The 24,863-nt window shown below is 28.0% G+C and overlaps 3 protein-coding genes across 3 annotated transcripts; 1 reads left to right on the top strand and 2 right to left on the bottom strand.

The window, feature by feature from the left end:
* Positions 1 to 19,061: 19,061 nt before the first annotated feature.
* Positions 19,062 to 20,655, bottom strand: OCT59_021992 (uncharacterized protein). Its single transcript, XM_025313997.2, has 3 exons — positions 19,879 to 20,655; positions 19,682 to 19,804; positions 19,062 to 19,606 (listed from the first exon to the last, which is right to left on the bottom strand). Exons 1-3 carry the CDS (start codon positions 20,557 to 20,559, stop codon positions 19,451 to 19,453), a joined length of 960 nt encoding a protein of 319 aa, XP_025186077.1. The 5' UTR covers positions 20,560 to 20,655; the 3' UTR covers positions 19,062 to 19,450.
* A 1,190-nt stretch (positions 20,656 to 21,845) lies between these two features.
* OCT59_021991 (uncharacterized protein) lies at positions 21,846 to 23,227 on the bottom strand (the record flags this gene model as incomplete). Its single annotated transcript, XM_066146883.1, has 4 exons — positions 21,846 to 21,949; positions 22,010 to 22,111; positions 22,187 to 22,211; positions 22,298 to 23,227. The coding sequence occupies 4 exons, from the start codon at positions 23,225 to 23,227 to the stop codon at positions 21,846 to 21,848; spliced, it is 1,161 nt and encodes a 386-aa protein (XP_066005982.1).
* Positions 23,228 to 23,575: 348 nt separating this feature from the next.
* Positions 23,576 to 24,747, top strand: OCT59_021990 (uncharacterized protein). The gene has a single exon (XM_025313994.2). It carries the CDS (start codon positions 23,672 to 23,674, stop codon positions 24,599 to 24,601), a length of 930 nt encoding a protein of 309 aa, XP_025186074.1. The 5' UTR covers positions 23,576 to 23,671; the 3' UTR covers positions 24,602 to 24,747.
* The last annotated feature ends 116 nt before the right edge of the window (positions 24,748 to 24,863 follow it).

Raw genomic sequence — 24,863 nt, 5'->3', positions numbered from 1 at the left:
GTAAGAATACTTGCTAAAACTATTTTTCAAAATTTTAGTTTAAACAAAATTCAATCTAAAACTATTTTTATAATAAAATTAATGTCTAAACTATTTTTATGCTTTTCCAAAACTAATTATAATTTAGAAAAGTTTCAGATTTACCAATTTTTCATTAAAAATAAAGTTTTTGAATTAATTTAATTGCTAAATAAGTTTTGGACAACAACATTAGTAGATAATCTTAACAAATGCAATGATATCTATAATAATATTCTCCATTCAGTATATTAAGACTAAGAAGAATCATTTGCACATATAGTCATATAATCAAAATCAGAATAAAGTTTCCTAATTGTTGAAAATAAAGTAATCAAAATATATATAAATGCTTAAAAAATTCAAATACAAAAAATTCTTTTTAATTAATGAATTAAAATATATATATTTAAATATAGAAATCTGGTATTTTCTAAACTAAAACCAAGAGAATTTTTTTTAAAAAAAATTATTCTTTGAAAAGGATTAATTATAAATTCCTAAAAAAAAGGATTTTTCTTTAGCTGGTCTAAATAAAAAACAAAAGCAAAGGTTACACAAGATGATAAACAATAGAGTTACACATGGAGAAAGACTGAAAGGTAGGGTTCCGATTGGCACAGTTCAGTTTCGATTTGAGTCATACCGAAACCGAAACCGAATTTCAGTATTGGTAATCAGTAATTTACCGAATTTTTAATATCGGTAAACTGTATAACCAAAACTGGTCGGTAATTACCGATTACCAATGCTGATTTACCGAAATTTACTATTTATGTTTATTTTATTACAAAAACTATAAAAACTATATATATATATACCGTATATCACCTTTAATAATAAACCTATATAAATTTTATTATAAAATCTTAATTCTTCAATACATATTAACATATATAATCTTTTTTAAAAAGATTCTCCTATAGACCTATACTATTAATCTAAAATACCTGAACGATACCAATGTTTTAAACACATAATAGCATGTATTGTTTCTGGAGCAAGACGTGCTCTATCTGATGTTACTACATCTGCAAGACTTCAAAATACTCTTTCCGCAAGTACACTTAGCGGCTAAAATATAAAGAAAAATTAATTAAAAATAATACTTAATGATAATAAAATAAAATAACTAAAGATATACCTAATTGGAATTCCTAAATAATTCTTTCGCCATATTGCTAGGTTTGGAAACTCTTCTTTGTGTCGTTATTAAATATTAGTAAAATTAAAATATAATAATATTCTAATTTTAAATAAATAAATGATAGTGTTTAAAATATTTTTTACCTTCCACCAATTTAATGTATCACTAAGAGCTGGTGCACGATCACCTTTGATAAATGTTTCAAATTCATTTGATTTTTCAACACGTCATCGTTTGGAAATATGAGTGATAAGATCCTCATCAGATGAATCATATTCATTGTTAATGTTGTTAATTTCTATTGGTGCATATTTTCCCTTATAAATTTCAAGCATCTATTGAAATAAAAAGTATAATGAAAATAAAATAAAATTTAAAATACAAAAAAAAAAAATTAAATTAATACTTTTTTCCTTGCTGATTCAATCCATCGTTTATCCCATTTTTGATCTTTCATGTATTGAATTTTAAGTCGTGGATCTAGAACTATTAAAAATAAAAATATTATAATTTTAAAATTAAATTCATACTTAAATGATTTACAATTAACAACTTACCTAAGGAAATAGTATATATAGATGTATCAGTTTTATCATAGTATTCTAGCAGTTTCCTAATTGCATTGCTTGCTGCTTCCTATATATATAAAAATATAATTAATATAAGAATTTAAAAATCAAATATAATCTAAAGTTTAAACTCACTTTTCCCTCTTTGCAACATCCAGGTGAATCCTGAAAATCTTCTAATCTACTTAACAAAATATTATAATATGGTATTACATAAGCTATTGTTGGATAAGTTTCAGCACATATTTGCTTTGTTGCTTTAGAAAAACTCTAATTATAAGTTATAAATTATAAATAAATATTATATTAAAAATACCTTCAGTTTTTTAAATTTATAAATTATAATTTACCTTTAATATTAGTTCAATTTCTACAAGGCATTCCTATTCTTTTTCGTTAAGTATAAAAGAACGAAGATTTATATCACTATTACTTAATGTATTTAATGGCTATGGTAATAATTAATAGATTAATTTAATTCTTGTTTTTATTATAATAAATAAAAATTTGAGTACAATAATAAATAATCTTACTTCTTTTAATTCTCTTGCTCTAACCAACATATCAAAAGTAGAATTCCACTGAGTCCTTACATCTAATATGACCATTTTATCAGGAATATCTGCAACTTTACATTGAGCACTAAATTTTTCTCTTTGTTGTGAAGAAGCTCTTATTTTACAAATAAAAGTACGAAGCTGAATTAGTTAGTTTAAATTATATATAAATATGATAAAAAGTATCACCTGACAGTGCACACGTAAGGTGTTTTATGCATAACAAATGGTTTAAAAGTTAATTGTATTTACTATTTGTAATTTGCTTTAATTTTTATTTAATAAACTTTCAAATGCATTGTGGTTAAAAAAAAATAAAAAGTATTATAAATGGATTAAAAAAAAATTTAATATTAAATTAATAATTTTTTTAATAAATTAATTACCATATTTGCCAAAAATAAGCAACCTGTTTTTATTATGAGTTGCTTATTTTTGAATATAAAATATTTGTTTAATATTTATAGTAAAATTTCAATTTATAATCATTTAATTTGTTGTATAATATTTCCTTCATTATAAATATTATTTTAATTATAATTACATTTATTAATCTATAGTTAAAATTTCATAAAAGATTTCAGAAATTTTACAACTTGCTTATTTTTAATACTTACTTATTTTTGAATAAGGGTTTAATTTTTATACGCCCCCACGTTGCAACGCACCCTCCGATCACGTGATTTCATAAGTTTGATAGCCAATAAATTTTTAGGCGGATAGTATACAACTATACATACTAAACGCTAACACGGATAATGTGTTAATGGCGTCATTATGAGTTCTCTTTTTACACACTAAACGCTAAAACTATTTTTAGACAGACAATAAGTGTTAATAGAGTCATTATGAGTTCTCTTTTTACACACTAAGCGCTAAAACTCTTTTTAGACAAACAGTGAGTGTTAATGGAGTACATACTAATCGCTAACACTTTGGTTTGTTTTTCAGTTTCTTGTGGGCGTATTCCTGGATTTAGTAAGTGTTGGTGGTAGTATGCGAATACGCGTTTCTTTTTACACATTTAATGTTAATGTAGACTCTTGAACCTAGTAAGTGTTGGTGATTGTCATGCGTTTTCTTTTACATATTTAACATTTCTTTTTTGTAGACTAGGAAGTTGAGTGGGAAATTTTCGATTAGTTTCAGTGCTGTTTCTAACCATTTTTTACGGCTAAACAGTGATCTTTCTTCTATGATATATCATGCAATTCTTGAGTTCGTATCATCAATATGGTAAGGGTTCTGTAATAACAAATTTTAAACAAATACTATCGTAAGTTCAAACATAAATCTTTGCCGTGAATTTTGTAGTCCTGGGATGTTACGCATTTTTTTATACATCATCTTTTTATCTAGGCAAGTGTATCAGAAAAGTTACGTGCATCTGTAATATAAATAAGAAATCGGGTGTAACTGATTAGATACAATTATCTAAAAAGAAACTTTTGATGTATTTTTATGCTTTCTTTTCTAAACTTTTATAAAACTTTTTTTTGCATTAGTTTTTTATTGTTTATTAAAGATTGATTCATTTATTTTCACGTACATTTATCAAAAGACTAGCAACTAATATAAAATTACTGAGTTATTTTTGATTTTGTGTACACGTGCTTGAATAATGTCCGGCTTGTCTACAAATTTTGCAATGCCGTTGACTCTTGTTAGATTTTGGAGGCTCCATGGCACTTTTAATTCTTGTTGTTCCTTTTGGTCGACCTTTTCTAGGTTTCTTAATTGGATTTTCAAGCTGCAAGCTATTTTCATTAGCTTCATCATCGGTATCTATTTCACTATTAAGCTCATCCTCAAAATCATTAAGTTCATCAAGATAGCGTTGAAAAATCTCAAAAATTCGCTCATCCTTTTTTTCAACCGCCTTAAGAGTAACTTTTTTAGCCATTCCCATCACTTTTCCAAAGAAAAGTTTTTCATCTAAAGTAGATTTACTTATCTGCTCCCATTTATCAACATTGTTTTGTATTAAAGCCGTTAGATAAAAAATTTCTTGATTTATTTCTGGTTGCTTTAACAATTCAGTGTCCTGAAATTTAGCTGCAAATACGAAAGGTTCATGTTTTCCATCCAAGTCTCGATTTTTATACCAACGTGGTCTAATAAGTTGAATGTGAAACATTGCTGTATGTGTATGCATCATAAGACTAAAATAATGTCGGCAAACAATTCCCCTTGTAACTGTTGCTAAACATGAACATAAATGGGCCGAATTGTTCATTAAAAGGATAAAATGTTTGAATTTTTGGGTATTTTGAACCGAAATACCCCAAATTTCTTTAATTTCTCTTTGGTTAACATGATAAAAAATTGATTTGATACATGCTTTACGCTCATCAGGTAAATCTTCCAAAAAACCTGTATCAATCACTTCAGAAATCTTAAATAATTTAAAATTTTGTTAATCATTGCTGCATTTCGCTTACTATTCTTACTATTACTACCCTTCTATAAAAAATTATTAACATACCTGTTCAAACATGTCAATTTGGTTTAATTCAAATTGTTCACACTTGTAATAAACACTTTGATTGATTTCTTGAACTTGAAGATTATATAATGGAGTTGTTAAGTATTTTTTTATCAATGCTTCGATTGCAGGAAAAAGGAAACTTGCTGTTTGTAAGTCAACTACACAAGGAATGACTGTTTTCCAAAAAGCAAATTCCTTTTGTTTTTCTTCTTCTTTATGATGACGATGTATTACTTCAGCAAGTTGCAATAGAGAGGTGTTGGAATTAAGAATTTCACGTTTTAAAACTGCATTCATGCCTTCTACACGTGAAGTAGATTGTACTGCCGCGATGAAAATTGTTGAAGTAAAACAAAGTGCCCAATATGTTTTAGTCTTATACAAATTTCTCAAATATTCAGCAGCTTGTTCATATTTTTCAATCAATATGGTAAATAACTGTTCAAATCTTTCTTGACTTAAGCTATTTCTAGCATTATAAAACTCGCTCAAAAATTCTGAATATTTATTGCCCAACAATTTTGAAAACTTTTTATGAAGGTTTTGACTGATATGAAATATACAATGCATTGTGTAACAATTCTGGTAAATTTTAATACATGCAGCATCTACCGCCGGATCTGCATCTGTCATAAAAACCAAAGGAACTAACCCTCCACTTATAGTTTCATTTGACTGTTTTTTACCACCTGTTGCAAGTAGTGTACACTCAAAAATCCAAGCATGGGCTTCTGCTGTTTCGTCATCAATAAGCGCTTGACATACTAATCGTGAATTATTGTGATTATCAATAGCGACAAATAATGATAACGCCATATCGTATCTATTTGTTTTACAAGTAACATCGTTAATAATAACATCATGATATTGAATCCACAGCTCCACTTGATTAGGAGACATCCAAAGCAATCTCCTTAAAACCTTTGTTTCATCAAAATTGACAAAAATTTGCCATCTAATATCATCTTCTTTTAATTTAAGAAGATGTTCATAGAGATTTAACGCATCTCTATTTAACTCTTTTGCTGATGGCCGGTATTTTTGTATTTCATAACGAAGGATATCAGATTGAATTTTTCGCTCAGGATACTTTTTTTCAAGATATACTCTTTGCTGTGTTATAGTAAGACGAACTTGTAATGTTAAAAACTTAATATCCTCTATCATTTCTCTCGTTAATGCTGTCTCTTTTGTGTAATTTATAAGTTGAGAATTAAGTTCATGACAATGTTCATTTACAATTGTTGTAACAAATACATATTGATTGACATTATTTTTTTCCGGTCTTGATAGGTTGATATGAGCTTTACAACCTAATCGAATAGTTTTACTAACTTTTGCTATCGTCTTATGATTTTCTTTAATATTATTGTTCAAAGATAATTCAGCTAACGGCTTTTTATATTTACCAGAGTGTTGACAAACAATAGCTAATTTCCTATATTCACCTGCTGGCATATTATTATTACGATCAGATCTATCTAATCGTGATTGAAACCCTTGAAGATTACACCATTCTGAAACGTAAGCTATAGCAGATGGCCATGAAATAAAATGCTGTCCAACATAAAGCTCAGATTGTTGAGAATTACTAGTTAAAGTTTCTATTGCTTCAATAATACTTTTTTCTTGTAAAACCGCCATTTTATACTAAAAAAGGAAAGTTCGTTCCTAAATATAAAACAAAAAAGGTAAGTTTGTCTTTAACTATAAAACAAAAAAGGCAAGTTTACCAAAAAGCTATGATATGTTATTTTATTCTATCGCTATACAATTTCTTTATTGTAAACGTACTAAACAAAGAAACAAAACAAATATAGAAAGATTTACCTGCTGTAGTAAAATAAAAGAAGAAAGCTTCACCAAGTTGTAAAACAAAAAAAGGAAAAAGATTTACTAGTAATGAAACAAAAAAAGAGAGCTTTTGCCAACTGTAAAACAAAAAAAGAAAGAGTTTTTTTGATTACAAAAACAAAAAAAGGAAGGTTCGCGTAAAAAATTTATGAGAATAATAAAAAAATCTTGGCATATCATTATTGGTGTATATGTACAGCCAATCAAAATTTAATTATTATCACGTGATTTAAGAGGATGCGTTGCTACGCAGGGGCGTAAAATTATTATTTCCTTTGAATAAATACAGTAAAAATTTTTTTTATATTGTTATCCTGTCAACGATTAAAGCCGACTGAAAAACTTTAACGCTTTAACAGGTTAACTGGAGTTTAATTTAATAGGAGAGTCTTAAGTTGATCACAAATAATCACGTGAAATAACGTTGGATGTTCAGTTAAAGAAAATAGGTTTTTATTAAAATAATGTAAGATTTTAAATACGACAAAAAATATAGATAATCTCTTGGTTGTGAAATTAACTATCTTGAATTATACTACTGGGAATAATACTCTTTTCATATAACTCAAAAACTACAATACAATTCTTCACTAACTAATTGACCTCCTCCTACTTGGTAAAATCCTATCACTATTTATAATAAAATAAAAATCAAGAATATTTGATAAAATAAATAAATAAGATAAAATAAATAAATAAGATAAAATAAATATACTATCGAATAAATAAAATATAACAAATAAAATAAATAAAATTAATAAAATAAATAAATCAAATATATCAAATTTATCAGATTTATCAGATTTATCAAATAAATCAAGGGATTTACGAAATGATCTACAAAATTGATCTACATAAAATTACTGCGCCACATTTCTATTTTAACACTTTTCCCCCTTAAAGAACGAACTCCTGTGAGTCTTTAAATTTTCAATACCAATTGTTTAATTTCATTTTGTTTTAAAGATCTTATCAAATTAACAGTAGTATTAACGGTACAATAAATTTGAGTAGGACTTGTTTCAAAAATATAATAAACACGAACAGAAATCCAATAATAATGTTCTGAAACCATTTGTCTAACTTGCTTCTTAGTCAATTCTTTTTGTTCAATAAGCTGTCCTAAGAAATATGCGAAAACTAGAGCTGGAATTCTTTGTTTTAGTCGTTGAGCTTGTAACAAACATTGGAAAGTCACATGAATTTTTGTTTTATCATCCATTTCGTCTGAATAAGGTTCGTCTTGTAATTCGTGAGAACTATTTCCTTCAATTAATAGGTCTTGTAACACAATTTTGTAAGGCGTCATGATGAGAAAAAATGAATCATAACAAAATAGAACGCGTCTTTAAATAAGAATTTCATTGTCGCACTTAATTAATTAATATTACTAGGAAAACGGAAACCGTTGAGGGTCCGTCGCTTAATACGTTTACATACATATATAAATGGTTACACAAAATGTGTTGCTAAAAATAAAGCGTTACAAAAAATGTGATACAAACATAAAAGGAAATAAGCAGGGGCTAAATTATAGTGACGTAGGTGGAAGGAAGGAAAAATACATGGGTTAAACCGGTACTGCAAATTTATCTAGTTCCGTACAATAAATAGTCCTTCGCTACGCTCCGGACAATTAATGATTAACTACTAATTTCAGTAGATCGCGACATTATTGTTCCACTAATTTAGTTTGATTGATTTTACCCCTTAAATTAGTTAATCGCGTATTACTATTTTGAAACATTTCTCCTTATTCTAAAAATAATTTTTTCTTCTCTTTAATTATTTCCACGTGTAATTATTATCAGCTGTTATTGAATTTTTCGCGTTATTTTTGTTATTTCGTCTAGAGCATATTTTCTCGCGTCGTGTCTTTTTCTTATTTAAGAACCTAATTTTTTCCTTTCCCCTTGTTCTTCACTTCTCCGCAAAATCCTTTTGTATATATTACCTTTATTAAAACTTACATATTTTTCCTAACATCCTTATTATTAAAATGGGCTGCCGTCGATCAAAAACATCCCAAAAAAAATCACAAGCTCGCTTTAAGGTCCTAAAGGCTGCTCGTAAATCACAACTTCGTCAACTTGAGGTGAGTATTGCACGCAAGGTTCTAAAAATGTTTCTTAGACGGGGATAGCCTGCAGACAGGGTTTCGACCTTTATCCGGTTCTTGAACAGTTGATTTCTCTGGCTCTTTTCGACTTGCAGATGGGGTATTTATACCTCCAGGATATCTAGTCTTGAATGGACTCCTCCTGTAGAACTTTTTTGGACTATTGATTTATTCACTTAGTCTTTGACTAATTTGGTGTTTCTACTTTCCCATTTAATAACACAAGATCAAGTTCAAACGTTTCAGTCTGAAAATGATTCCTTACAAGCTGAAAATAATTCCTTACAAGAAGAAGTTATGACTTTGACAGAGTTTGGAGTTTTACAATCTGGATTACTCTATCAACAAGAAGAGCTAATTCATCAACAAGAGAAAGAAGCGCAATCCAATAACAAACTGTGGGCTATCGCCGAAGTAGAATGCTGGGAGGCCCAGAAAAAGGTTATTCAACAAGATGAAGAAATTGTCGGCTTAAAGGGCAAAGTAAAACAACTGAAAAGGGAGAACAAAAGCGCTATGTATAGTACAAAATATTTTGAAACTAAATATTATCACGCGATGAGTGTTATACAAAAATATGGTATGATTGTTGTTGACGATAGTATGCCTAAGTCTCCTTCACCCATACCTTCATCTTCATCTTCATCTTTTTCCTTTTCTTCTTATTATGATCAAATATTTGTTGCTGATGGTCCTGATTATATTAATGATAATAATGATAATAATAACGATAATGATAATGATAATAATAATAATGAACAATAATATTTTTTTCTAATAAAACTTTTTACTATTTTCAAATTATAACTATTGGTTCCAATCTTCGCTCGGGATATTTCTTAAGCCTATTTCCATGAATTACATGTTTAACTAATTTTCCGTCTAAATTTCTAAGTTTATAAACATTATCATTAAGCACTTCATGAATAAAATAAGGTCCTATCCACTTATTTTCTAATTTTACTGAGAAATTATTTTTAAGCCACGTTCGTTCTACTAAGACTTGATCTCCTATTTTCAATTTTTCTGAAATTCCTTATTGATCATATACTTGTTTTTGCTTCGCTTGTTCTTTTTCAATTCTTAACGAAACATCATTTCGTTCTTCTTCTAATTCGACTATTAATTGATAAATTCGTCTTTGTATTGGGTCTTTTTCATTTTGAGATATTTGCGATGGGATTTTTAAATCAATTGGCAAAGTTGCTTCTCGTCCATAAGTTAAATAAAATGGTGTTTTCCCATAGTATTATGTTTTTTCATTCGATATGCTAAAAGTACTGCATCGATTAGTTGATCCCATTCCTTATTATTATCTTGAACTAATTTTGCTATACATTCACCAATTGTTCGATTAAATCTTTCAACCATTCCATTTGTTTGAGGTCTATAAGCTGAGGTAAGACGATGTTTAGTTTGATAATTTTCACATAATTCATCAATTAATTTATTCATAAATGATGTTCCTCTATCTGATAGAATTTCTTGTGAAACTCCATGTTTACAAATAATTTCTTCATAAATAAATTTAGCTACTGTTTCTGCTTTAATATTGGATATCGCTCTTGCTTCTGGCCATTTTGTAAAATAATCCATGGCGACGATAATATACCTATTTCCACTACTGGTGATCGGCAATGGTCCTTTAATGTCAATTCCTATCCTGTGAAATGGTCCCTTAACTGGTATTGGTATCAGTTCCTCCCGACGATTAGTAAGTCCTCTTTTTTGACAAATATCGCAAGTTCTTATATATTCTTTTACATCTTCTCCTAATTGTGGCCAATAATATCGATCTTTGATTTTTCCAATTATAGCGTCTGTTCCTAAATGAGCACCGCTCATATTTGTATGAAAATGATATAAAATAGGTTCTACTTGTTCACGTAGAATTACTTTTCTTATACCATCCTTTGTTTTCCTAAATAAAATATTGTTTTGACAAATATATTGGGTTGAGTTTTTCCGAATTTAGGTTTTCCGTTTATCAGTTATACCATCCATAAAAGTGAGAGTTGTTAAGAATAAGATTAATTCTTTATATAGTTGTTCATCCATGATCGTTATGTGAGGTTGAAGGATTGGTGTGATTATGAGTTGAGGTTGAGTCAAGACGAGAGAATGCATCAGCATTCGCATGTTTAGTTCCTTTCTGATATACAATGTCATATTTATATTCTGATAAGGCAATCTTCCATCTTTCCAATCTTTTATTATTATTTTCTGTTGTTGAATTCAACAACCACTTGAGTGCTGCATGGTCGGTAATGATAGTGAACTTACTTCCATAAAGATAATGTCAAAAATATTTAACTGCCCATACAATCGCAAGGCATTCCAATTCTGTGATGGCATAATTCTTTTCCGCTGGTATTAAAGTTCGACTAGCATAGGTGATCACATGCTCTTGATCATCAATTTTCTGTGCAAGTACTGCGTCTAATCCTATAGTTGAAGCGTCGGTATATAAAAAGAAAGGTTTTGAAAAATCTGGGTATTGTACAATCGGTGCTGTTGTTAATTTATCTCTTAAATTCTCAAATGCCTTTTGTTGTAAATTTGTCCATTCATAGGGTGCATCCTTTTTTAATAATTTGTACATTGGATCAGCAACTTTAGCAAAATCTTTGATGAAGCGTCAATAATAAGAGAATAATCCTAGGACTCCACGTAATTCTCTAATATTTTGAGGCTCTGGGTAATTAACCATTTTATTGACTTTTTCTGGATTAGGTTTAACACCTTCTTTTCCTACAACATGTCCTAAAAATTGAAGTTCAGCTGCTGCAAAATGACATTTCTCTGCTTTTAATCTTAGATTAGCTTTACGAATTCTATTTAGGACTTCTTCCAAATGTTGAATATGATCTTTAAAAGTTTTTAAATATATAATGACATCGTCAAGATAAACTAAAACAAACTTTTCTTTTATCCCATGTAAAACTTTGTCCATAGTTCGCTGAAATGTTGCAGGTGCGTTGCAAAGTCCAAAAGGCATAACTTTGAATTCGTATGTTCTAAATTTTGTGATAAAGGCTGTTTTTTCCTGATCTTCTGCCCTTACTTTTATTTGCCAATACCCTGATGCTAAATCTAAAGTGGTGAACCATTGTGCATCTTGTAGAGAATCTAATAATTCATCAATTCTTGGGAGCGGATAATTATCCTTTTTTGTAATATCATTAAGAGGTTTATAATTAACGCAAAACCTAAGTTTTCCATTCTTCTTTTTCACTACCACTACTGGAAATGACCAGGGACTAGTTGAAGGTTCTATTAGCCCTTGTTCTAACATGTCATTAATTTCACTCTCAATAAATTCATTTTCCTTTGGTGCTGTCCTATAAGCTTGCTTTTTGATAAGTGGCACTTCTTCAGTGATAATAATATGTTCTCCTTCTGGAGTTCGTTTTAACTCTTGCAATGATTTAGCAAATAAGTCTTTATTTTTATCTAATAATTGATGAAGTGATTGATATTGATTTTCCTCTAATTCTCCAATTGGAACAACTTTTTCTGGTTCTAATTGAATATTAGATATATTCGAACTTTCTGATTCTTGCATCACGTGATAAATGTTCCAATCTTCTTGAACTATTTGACAATTATCACAAACTTCTTGTTCTCCTAGGGTTTTACATAGGCATTTTCCTGGCCCTTTACTATTAATTACACCAGTACTATTGTGACTTTGCTGCTTAATATATTCCAAATACCCTGGGTGATATTCTCGATCATTGATTTGAAAAGTACTTTTGGTTATTTCTGCTTTATAAAATGGAACTACTATGGTGTCTTCTAACTCATCTTCTAATTCTAGTTCATCTACTGGGTCAATGACTGTATATTTTGTTGGGTCCAATTTTTGAGAACATGTGACAGGAATTTGTTGTTGGATTCCTTTATATTTAATGGTGATGGTATTCTGTCCATAATCAATGTTTGCATTAACCTTCTTTAACCATTCGTTACCAAGTAGAACATTATATTCAGCTGAATTTGTGACTATCATATTGATATAGACTTTAATATCCCTCATTTGTACTGGAACTTGCTGAACCATTCCCAGTAGTGATGACTTTTGTCCTGTTACATCGATGATTTTAATATTCGTAGGTAATTCAATTCCTTTATTGACTTTATCTAGGAATCTTTTAGAGATAATACAACCTATAGCTCCTGAATCTATTAAGACATTAACAGGCTGTCCATATACAATTGCTTCTCCATATAAAGCTTCTTCAGCTCTTTCTTTTTGATTAAGATATGCTGGTTCTTCTCTAATCAATTGGTCAAGAATATCATTATAATAATTAACTAGTGTTGGGGTTAATTCATTATGTTTTGCCATAAATTGGAATTGTTCAAAAGAAGTAATTGTCCAAGCTCCTTGTTTTTCAAGTTCAGTTCGCTGTAACTCTTGATAATCAGGTACTTTTGTTATATAAACATCACAATTAAAAGCTGGATCGTTAAATAAAAATACACATTCATCTTTTTTAATATCTAGCGCTGTTTCTTCTTTTGTTTCTCTAAGCACAGCTTGAAGAGAAGATTCACGATTCTCTACTTTTCCTCCTGCTACTTGCCATAAATTATACATTGTTTTATTTTTCTGTAGTCGTTTCGATAAATAAATCCCAAAGTTATTATATAAAACGTTAAGAACATATGTAGGTCTTTTTAATAGTTGAATTGGCTTTTCAATAAGTCTGATTTCTTTTAATGGGTCCTTCCAATTCACTCTTTTAGTACTAATTTCGTTAGAGGGTTTTCTAAAATTCGCACTATCTCCCTCTAGAGGTGCGCTTAGTAGTTTAAACGACCATTATTTTGGAAACCATTATTGGTTTCATTATTACTATTATTATTATTTGATGGTGGTGACCTGCAATTCCTGGATACATGTCCTTTTCTTCCACAATTGTAACAATCAACATTTCTTAAATCTCTCCCATTATTGTTGCGATTATTATTGTTTTGTTGATTATTTCTTTGACGACAGTTTTTTGCGATATGTCCAGTTTTTCCACAGACATAGCATCCTGAATTATTCCTGTTTTGATTATTATTGTTGTTATTATTTGGAGTAGGATTGGTTGGTTTAGTTTTTGTGCGTATTTGGCTTAATGCTGCAGTAATTCCTTCACTGATTTTCCGTTCAACCATCTTTTCTACACTTTCTGGTTGGGAATAACTCATTGAATAGGCAGGTTAATACATGGCTAAATTGGTTCGAGCAGGGATCATTCCTCCATTCATATTTTGTAAATAACCTGGTATCATCAAATAAACTGATAGATCCATTACCCATTGAAAAAGCAGTTTCGAAATGCTTGTCTTTTCCATTGCTTACACTGTTTGAGGCATAGCGGATTGTACAGGTACAACAAACTCAGGTCTTAAACCTTCGATAAATTCATGAATTTTATCTAATTCCATTCGTCTATCTGTAGGATCTACTCTTTTCTATAATTCTGTAATTGCTGCGATATATTCTTCAATTGTTTTTCCTTGTTTTTGTTTCCTATTTCGCAGTTGATGTTTCTACTGACTAATCCTAAAAGGATTACAGAAATGATCCTTAAATAAATGTGTAAATGATCGTTGAGGGTTATTATCATTCTCCCAAAAAGTAATATTTTGGCGATTGTACTAAGTTAATGCTGTCCCTTTTAGATATGATGCTACTAAAACAATCGCTCGTTTTTCACTGACTCTATTAGCTACACAAGCTCTACTAAAAGCTTCAATCCATTCGACAGGATCCTGATTTCCTCCTTTAAAAACTGGAAAATCAACCAGTCTGGATTCTCTAGGTTCGACTCCTTTTGCATAAAATTTTTGGGCTTGTTGAAAAAACTGTAACATGATCTTATTTTGTTCAGCTTCACTAATAGGAGTTTGTTCTTCTGGTTCTTCATCATCTTGTAAATTATTACTAGAAAAATCAAGAAGGTCATTCTGTTGAGAAGTTTTCAAGGTTGATGTTTTAATACTAGGAGAACTGAATGAACCCTGAAACGGTTTTACAGTTACAAATGATTTAGGATTTGATGATAATCCAGTACCAGAATATGGTTTATAAGTTGAAAATGGTTCTGTACTCCATTTATTTGAACTACTGCTGGTTTTAGCCTTTTGCTTCTCTTTCACTTCTTTTTTTGGATCATAAATGTGGTCATTTGAGGTATCGTTTATACCTATTTGACTGAAACTACTATCTTCACCATTTTTGAGTACTGTATCATGTGATACTATACTTTCTGCTTCTTTGTTTTCACCTTCTTCATTTCGTTGGTCTTGCCATGCTTTGTCTTGTATACTTGTTGTAGGCTCAGTTCCTCCAAATTGTTGTTCATTACCTAAACTTTCATCATTTTTATCTGTCTTATTTTGATTCACTTTCCCTGATATCTTACTTGTATTACTGGCTGTATCTGATGATTGTTCTGAATAATATGCTTCCCAATTATTAAAGCAATCTGTGACTTCCCAATAGAATTGTATCGTTTCTACTAATGTATCAAATGCTGGTATTACTATATACCTAATAGTTTGTACTAACTCCTGAATTAATTTGTAAACTTCTTGGCTATCTCGTTGTCGCTGTAATTTTCTAAAGATTCGTATAGTATTTTGTGTAAAAACACTATCTAGATACCTGGGTGAAATAACGAATTGCCAAAATTCTCTAAATCTGGGATTCTCTAATAATCCTAAATTCTGATCTTCTGGATAGCAATTTGCACACGATAAATCTTCAATTAAATCTTGTTTTCCTTAGTTATGATCTTCTATATGCTGAAAAATCTGTTGTAAATACTGAAATTCCTTATTCATTCACAATTACTATTTTTCTTTAGTTTCCACCCAACTCACATTAAATTGTTATCCTGTCAACGATTAAAGCTGACTGAAAAACTTTAATGCTTTAACAGGTTAACTGGAGTTTAACTTAATAGGAGAGTCTTAAGTTGATCACAAATAATCACGTGAAATAACGTTGGATGTTCAGTTAAAGAAAATAGGTTTTTATTAAAATAATGTAAGATTTTAAATACGACAAAAAATATAAATAATCTCTTGGTTGCGAAATTAACTATCTTGAATTATACTACTGGGAATAATACTCTTTTCGTATAACTCGAAAACTACAATACAATTCTTCACTAACTAACTGACCTCCTCTTATTTGGTAAAATCCTATCACTATTTATAATAAAATAAAAATCAAGAATATTTGATAAAATAAATAAATCAAATATAATAAATAAATAAAATAAATAAAATAAAATAAATAAATAAGATAAAATAAATAAATAAGATAAAATAAATATATTGAATAAATAAAATATAACAAATAAAATAAATAAAATTAATAAAATAAATAAATCAAATATATCAAATTTATCAGATTTATCAGATTTATCAAATAAATCAAGAAAATCAAGAAAATCGAAAAAATCAAGGGATCTACGAAATGATCTACAAAATTGATCTACATAAAATTACTGCGCCACATTTCTATTTTAACAATATTTATATTTTTTTTTATTATAAATATATATTATATAAGTTGATTTATTAAATTTTTATTAAACTTTACTTCACTTAAATTTCTATTTGAATAAAAAATTGATTAAAACAGAAAAATAAGATAAAAGGCTGAAATTTTATACATATAATATTAATAATACATTTGGCAACAAATTTTTAAAATTTGAGGCAGTTTTAATTATTAACTTTTATTTACAATTCTGATTACTTTTTTCTATTACTTATACACAAGCCTACAATAAATTACCAGATTTCTTTAAAAATGCTTGGTAATTTTCAATTGCATAAAAATACATAAGTTTTTGATGAAATCACTCAATTTTTTTTTTATTTGAAAGATAATCCTTCGTAGATTTTATACAGTCAACTCTCTTTATAGTCATACATTTGGGACAGTCCATATTTGGTGATTATAAAGAGATGTGACTATAAAAAAAATTTCTTATATTTGTATATCATAATTCCGGCCAAAAATTAACATAATTTTAGTCAGAATTATACTTAAAACTTTATTGTATCATAACTTCGTCAATATTAATCGTAGAGAGATGATCTTACCGCCATTCGATTCGTCTTGATGAGACGGTTCTTATGGTATAAAATACGTCGAAATCTAATCACTAGATTAATTTCTGAAATTAAAAAAATATTAATGGTTTTTGTGTAATAACTCTGTCAATATTGATCCTAGAAAGTCGATCTTACTACCATTCGATTCGTCTTGATGAGACGAATCTAATGGTATAAGATACATCGAAATCCAATCACTAGATCAATTTCCGAAATTAAAAAATATTAAATGGTTTTTAAGTAATAACTCCGTTAATATTGATCACAGAGAGATGAACTTACCACCATTCGATTCGTCTCGATGAGGCGATTCCAACGAGCTATAAATCGTCTTTTTACAATCACTAGGTACCGAGAAATCTAGCAAAATGTTAAATGGCGCAGTAAACGTAAATCAAGAAATATTATAATGCCGATGTTTAACATTTTGTTGAATAACTCGTCAGCCAGTGATCCGAAAAGGATAAAACTACCACCATTCAATTCGTCTCAGTGAGACGATTCTAACAAGCTATGATACATCTTTGTACGATTATTAGATGCCAAGTTATTTAATATATTCTTTATATAACTGTGATTATAAACGGTTCTTTTTAATATAAGATTTTTGAGGATAGGTGTGATAGTGACTATAGATAGATTGTGACTATATAGGATAGATTTTAATAATAAAGTGTTTTGAACATTCAACTGGTGTGACTATATAGTAGAATGTGACTATAACGGGAGTGATTATAGAGGGAGTTGACTGTATCTTAAATAAAAAAAAAATGTTTATAAGATATAAAAAAAATTATCTGATTATAAAATATGATAACTTTTTGAGGTTATTTTATATATTTATTTGCACATAGATAACTTTTAAAATTTCAAATATGTCAACCATTTTTATTTGCATTTTTAACAACTACAATTGATTATCTTTCAAATAAAAAAATAATAATTATAATCTGTTAAAATTTGACAGACTTGTATATATCTTAAAAAATGCCTATTTTACTATATTTTACTATTATTTTTCAAGTTTATTAGTAATTTTCAGTAAAATTGGAATTTTTCTAGATATACAAAAGTCTGTCAATTTTCAATAGATTTTAATAAATTTTTTTTTTATTTGAAAGCTAATCAGTTGTAGTTTTTAAAAATGTAATTAAAAATGTTATATAAATGACATTCTAAAACCTATCTATGTAAATAAATATACAAAATAATTCTAAAAAAGGCTGTCATAATTAACAATTAGACAATTTTTTTCCATACTATAAAATATCCTTTTTTTATTTAAAATTTAAAATCTACAATGGACTAGCTTTCAAATAAAAAAAAATTTGAACGATTTCATCAGAAATTTATAAACTTTCATGCAATATGAAAATTACCAAGCATTTTTAAAGAAATCCGGTAATTTATTGTAGTCTTGTGTATAAGGATGAACATTAAATTTAGAAAAATAAATTTACAGATTCTATTAAATTGCCTATATGCATTTCTTTTATTAACATTCTAATTTACAATTGGACTCAATCCTTAAGAATTAGATAAACTACCTAAATATTGTAATTTATCTGGATAGATTTTCATTAGAACTCCCTTTTATATATAAACAAGAAAAAAATGAAAATGAAAATGAAAAAGCCCCACAGAATAAAATTTTTATAATGTAATAATGTAAAAGAAAGGAATGTGAGATCCTGTCCACATTGTTAAAAAAATAGAGTTCTTTACTCATTTACTTTTAAAAATTTGAAATTGGAATGATTATGAGTATATAATTTAAAAAGTTTTCAAATAAATAAATGTTGAAATTTCAATTAAATCTTCTTGGTTGCATGCCAAAGGGTGGGTGACGTTTTAGCTCCCATGTACTATTCGCAGTTCTGTCAATTAATAAAAATTCATGCTCAGAGGAACGTTAAAGAATAAAAAAAATCTTCAGTACTAAAAGTACTAAAAGTGATAATATTTTTTTTTTTTCAAAAAATGCATTATCACTTTATTGATGTACGTATATATAAATAATTATGATTGCAAATATAAATATTATTATTTATTGAATTAAAATTTAGCAAAGTTTAATAAAGCGCGTTGAACAAATTTAAAAAAAAAAAATTACACAAGATATCTTCTTGGTACAAAATTGATACCATTTTCACTTGTAAATTTCCGTATATAAATAATTATGTACGGTATATTATTAATATAAATATTATTATTTATTGAATTAAAAAGAAAATTACATAATTAATTTTAGATTCTATTATGGTATATTATTATTACATTAACTGTTAAATAATAATTTTTTTGCGGTAAATTAATATAAATTAAAAATTATCTGTATATTTTATTCTCATAAGATTTTACTTTTGGTAAAACATATTAGTCTTAATATTTTGTTATAGTAGAATAAAGCCGTTCAATTAAATTTAAGCTATTTATAAGATTTTTCCATTTATTTAAGTGAAAGCTCAATTCATACACAAAACAATATATTTAGAGTTTTACCTTCCTTATTTTTAGGGAAAAATATTTACTATTGAAATTATGTTAAATATTTAAAATTATTTTAATTTAGACAGTTGATTGTTGAGTATTTTCGGAAGAAGTAGTAGAAGTAGAAATCAATTCGGAATTTGTATTAGGAGAATAAGGAGGCGGTGAAGTTGTTGGAGTACTGATATTATTATCATTTACTTGCACACGAGTACAATCAATAACGCATGCATCCTAAAGTGTACAAATCCAACATTAGTAAGATTAAATCGTTACCAAACGGATTAAAGCAAGTAATCATATGCATACTTCGATTTTGTTTTCTGTAACATTATTTTCTCCTAATTTCTCGTCCTCGTCACAATCTTCAACTCGTACATAATGATCATCGATTAGTCGATTTTCTTCTTCATTATTTACAGACTCATAAGCCTTATAAATTTAGAATCATAATTAATCAATAGTTAAAGTTTAAATTGCGTAAGTAAAAACGTCATAATACATACCTTTTTACTATCACTAGATAAGCATACAACACCAAAAATGGTAACGGCACATAATGTTATGACGGATAAAGCAACATAAGCACAACTATTTCTATTCCTAAATAATCTCTCTCTAATTTTGTCTGTAATGGATTCGTTATGGCTCTTTACTTGAGAAGCGACAGACACTTGAGCATGAGCTTTGAATCCTTTTTTATTAGTATCATGTTGAGAAATCTGTTTGCGATTACGATGATTTTTGGTTCTAGGTGGAATATTTTCAATTACTGTGATTGTGGTTTCAAATTCTTGTAAACGATGACCGTCTTTTGACGCTACAATTACATCAATCGTTTCTTGTGTTACTTTAATTCCACCTTTATATGATTTAGTGTGAGTGTGAGTTTGAGGTTTAGCGCCAGATAAATTGTCAGTATGAACATTATGAGCATTATGAGCATTATGAACATTATTATTTGATACATGAGGCATTTCAACGCTAACAGGTATCTTAGCAGTGCGATGTAAATGAGGATATTTCATGAAAATACAAATCCACATTGGATTTACAATTGTAAGAATCATTATTGGAGTCACTATTGTTAAAATCAATAATTTAATCGTTCCAATTCTTGATGGTGAATACGGGAAAGACTTTGATATACCCGTTGTATCTGGTGAGAACGATGAAATTGAATACATCTTGATTTTAAGAAGAGAATAAAGTTAGAGAAGATCCAGTCGAGAAATTTGTTTTTTTTAAAAAAAAAAAGAAAAAGAAAAATTTGGTTAAAATTGAAAGAGGCTAAAAATTGAAAAATCGGTCGATATAAAAAAAACCACATAATTCTCAAGGGAATAAGCCACTACAATGAAATTACTAATTATAACACAGCCTCTTATCTAAACAAATACATTTTGAACAAATTTTCTCATAACAAGAATTTGCTCGCTATGAAACTAACAAATTTATATTATTTATACAATTTATATATGACAATGACCCAAATAAGTAACTAAATAGGTATAAAACTATGAAACTCATAGAAATACACTATCGGATACATAGCCACATGCGCAAAATTTATACTTACGGGTCTTACAGGACTTGCGGAACTTACGGGACTTGATTCTTTCGTTTTTTCATTGCAATTATCATTATGTAAAGGAAGTTTTGTATAATCCATTTTATTTTAATATTTTCTTATATAAGTTAGATTACTCAATGAAATTGGTGAAATTAAATTTTAATTTATTGTGTTATAGTAATAAAAAACCAACAATTTACTTATATTTATAAAGAACTAGGTTGCTTAAAGCAGTAAATAAAGAAGTTTCGTTAGAAATAAAAAAATAAAATTTTTTACTTTTTTTAGAATTGTCCCGTTAAAAAAAAATTTTTTTTTGGGATGAAATTAAAATTCAATTGAATGTTAACGGCTTTTATACTTTTTAATCTCTTTTTAAAGATTAAAAAAAAAGCTATTTTTGTAATTTGAACAAATTTAACGTTGTGATCTTAAATTTTATAAACAAAAATGCCCCCGCAAGATTAAATTAAATACATGAGATAATATGCGGAAATTTTTTTCAAAGGATCTTCATTTAATTCATTAAAAAGGAAAGAATTTCGCAAGTCATACGTATTTACGCCGTTAATAAAATTTATTGTTGTTTATTATAATAAGGAAAATAATTAGTATATCTTAATATTTGAAGGGATGTTTCGGTGTTTTTCACTAAATATGGGACAAAGGAAAGGATAACCTAAAATGATATAAGAAGTTAATAATTCGTATTGCAAATTAATGGCTAATTTTTTTGCAGTACATGCATTAAAAACATTTAACGTCATGTTTAATAATTTTTACCACAACATATTACCTGTTTTGTTATAGTCTGTAATATATAATTAGCATTAATTTATGTTGATTGGTGAAATTTTCTCCACATTATTAATAAACAAAACTTCAATCACCAGTTAATAATTACGATCCAATCCTATCAAACACACTTTCCCATTCTTCGCTTTCTTTAAGAACATTAATCTGGATTTGATCACAAAAGTCTTGGCTCAATTCACATAGTTTAACTGTACAAAGATAAAATGATTAGTTTCCTTAAAATTCTCGAAAAATAAATTATTTTTTACCTCGATATTTGTTGAATTCCTTATTCAAAGAATCTAATGATCGCTCAATATAATCAAGCTGTTGATTCACTTCAAGTTGTCCTTCTTGCACTAGTTCATAATCTAGTTCGGTAAAGTCATTAATTAAATATTATTTTACCAGTAAAAAGTTATAAATGATGAAAAAATAAAGCACACATGCTTCTATATCACATAAAATTTCCTATCGTATAAGTATAAAGATAGATAAGAATTAGATTGTTCGTTATCATATTATTTAGATATTATTGTTAAGCGCACGCTACACACTTCCATGTCACGATCGAAATCCGATCTTTTATTAGGTAAGACAGTTTTCATAAAGTGAGAAATGTTTGGATTAGATGCACGTAAACGGGAAGCTTCTTTCATCTTGTTATATTTTTCATTACTAAAAATAGGCCTGCATTGTAATGCAGGTTTAGTATTGAAATATGTTTCCTCGTACGATGATTTCAAATAATCGCCTTGATTTTCAGTGGAATGTATCTCTTTATTTGGTGCATCCAATTTCAACGGATGTTCATGCAACGTATTATCTTGGTCAATCGGATTTTCGACAGTTGGCGCAACATCCTGTACTGTCTTTAAAAAATTTGAAGAACCATCCTTTGACAAATTATCTCTTTGCTCAAAAATAATTGATGAATTAAGATTACATTTATTTTCAGATATGGGATTGAAAATTTGTTCCTGGTCAAAAGTCTCATTATTTTTCAATCTTTGCACATCATGATCCATAAAGCCTTCAGTGAGGTCAATAGTTTCTACATTGCTATCAATGTTCATATTTTCATAATCTTCTTGTAAATTCATTTCATTTTGATCAATATTTCGAATATATTTGGAATCTTTCAAATAATCACCAAATCCATCATCTAAAGACATATTATCTTCTTGGGTTTCAACTTGTAGATTGTTCGGCAAATTCAAATTAGAGTTAATTTCATGAACCGATTGATTACTATGATCATTTACTTGACTAGCGAATGGTAAAGGATGCAAATTTTTTTCATTTTCCTGTTGGATTTCATTAGTTCTTCGTTCATGATTAGTTTCATGATCTTGAGAGTTATCCCGAACATTATTTTGATTCTGCTGAAATAAATTAGTATTTGAAGAACGACGATCGCCCCATACTGCTAATTTTTCAGGGGTTAATTTCAAATGGTTAAAATTTTTAGTATTATTAATAGACATTATTTATGATCACGTGAAAAGAAAATTAGGTTTGAATTTTTTAAAGTTAAAAAAACTCGAAAGCTCAAAAGCCCGAATCTTTATTCGTACAATAAATAAACAATATTACGAACTAATTGTTAAATGGTAAATTATAAAACAAGGATACTTTCAAACGTTGGAATAGCTGAAGTCAAAAAATGAATATCTAAAAGGAGAATAGTGTTTCAAATCGTATAAAATAAGGTTTTTTTAAACTTAGCCCTTATTTTTTCGGGAAGTCCGGAGTAATAATTAATTATACAGTACAGATTTTCACGTGAAAATATTACCAAACATATATAACTGTATAATTCAATTTTATCCTTTGTTCTCTCCTTTTAATTAATAAAAAAAAAAGTCTTCATCCTCAGCTTAAGTTCTCTTACATTAACGAAACATTCTAAAAAGTTTTAGTAGTAAAAAATGACTTCAGGAAGTCTTTTGTCTATTGAAACATACCTTAAAGAATGGGAAAATATATGTTCAAATTTTTACGTAAATAATGATGAACTTGCTGGTACAATTATTGGACTTGTAGAATTTGCTTCACATTCTGATGAAACTATTACTTTAAATTTTTCTGATATTGACCAGACGGTAGCGGGAAAGAAGGAAGATTTAGAAAAGCTACTTAATAAAATAGGTTTTGTTAATGGTATAATGTTATTACCACAAGAATATAATAAATACCTCGAGGCAAAACGTAAAATTCGATCAGAATTTCATCATAAAAAAGCAACACAACTTTATGAAGAATTAGATAGATTATTAAATTCCAAACCAGCACAATATACTCCTTTACATCGTCGTTCAGAATTATCAACTTTCATTAATCAATATAAAAATTCAGTTGGTGCAAAATCTTTTATTAAAGGATTATTACATATATTTAAATTACAATTAAATCAACCAATTTTAGCAAGTTGGACTTTTTTAGATGATATATTTACTCAAAATGGTCCTGATTTTATGAGAGCTAGCGTTAATCTATTGATTAATGTATTAAGTTTTACTCATACAGTTCAACAAGCCGACGAAAGTGGTCAAGATGATAATTTGAGAACTTGGTATATGAGCAGTTTATTAAGTGATTCCGAAATTAAGTTATTAATTGGAATTTTTCCAAAAGAAAATACTTTTAATAATGTAAGAGCGACTGGTACCATAGAATTATCTTCACAACAAAGACCTGCTGAAATGATTTCATCCGAAGGAAATATTAGTAAATTATGTTATTTACCTTTTAAAATTCTTTTATTTTGGTGGAGTCTTGCAAAATTATGTTTAAATTTTTGTTCTGGAATCATTGGATTTAAAAAGAACAAACCTTCTGTTTCTTCCGAGTTGGTTTAATTTAATTAATTTAATTTAATATTAGTTTTTTAATAGATTATATATATATATTATTTATATTTATTACGTTATTATATTACGTTATTAGAATATTATTTTAACTTTATTTAATAAAACTACAATTCATCTTTTTGCACCGTTAAAAATTGGGAGGTTTATTATAATGAAATGCAGATTTTTTTTCCAAATCTAGTGAATGAGGGTGCATTGAACGTGATCTTCATGATGCGTCAAAAAAAAAATCGATATAAAATATCTATTA

This window comes from Rhizophagus irregularis, chromosome 30 (genome assembly GCF_026210795.1).
Source record: "Rhizophagus irregularis chromosome 30, complete sequence".
In the NCBI taxonomy this organism is placed as follows: Eukaryota; Fungi; Glomeromycota; class Glomeromycetes; order Glomerales; family Glomeraceae; genus Rhizophagus; species Rhizophagus irregularis.
The sequence above is the reverse complement of the archived record's forward strand: the minus strand, read 5'-3'. Positions and strand labels throughout refer to the sequence as shown.

Bases quoted from the DNA above. Each gene is read 5' to 3' on its own strand.
- OCT59_021992 (XM_025313997.2), bottom strand. From the start codon at position 20,559: ATGTATTCAATTTCATCGTTCTCACCAGATACAACGGGTATATCAAAG. The intron at 19,805-19,878 runs GTATGTATTATG...TAAATTTATAAG, and splicing joins TATCTAGTGATAGTAAAAAG to GCTTATGAGTCTGTAAATAA. The intron at 19,607-19,681 runs GTATGCATATGA...TGTACACTTTAG, and splicing joins TTACAGAAAACAAAATCGAA to GATGCATGCGTTATTGATTG.
- OCT59_021990 (XM_025313994.2), top strand. From the start codon at position 23,672: ATGACTTCAGGAAGTCTTTTGTCTATTGAAACATACCTTAAAGAATGG.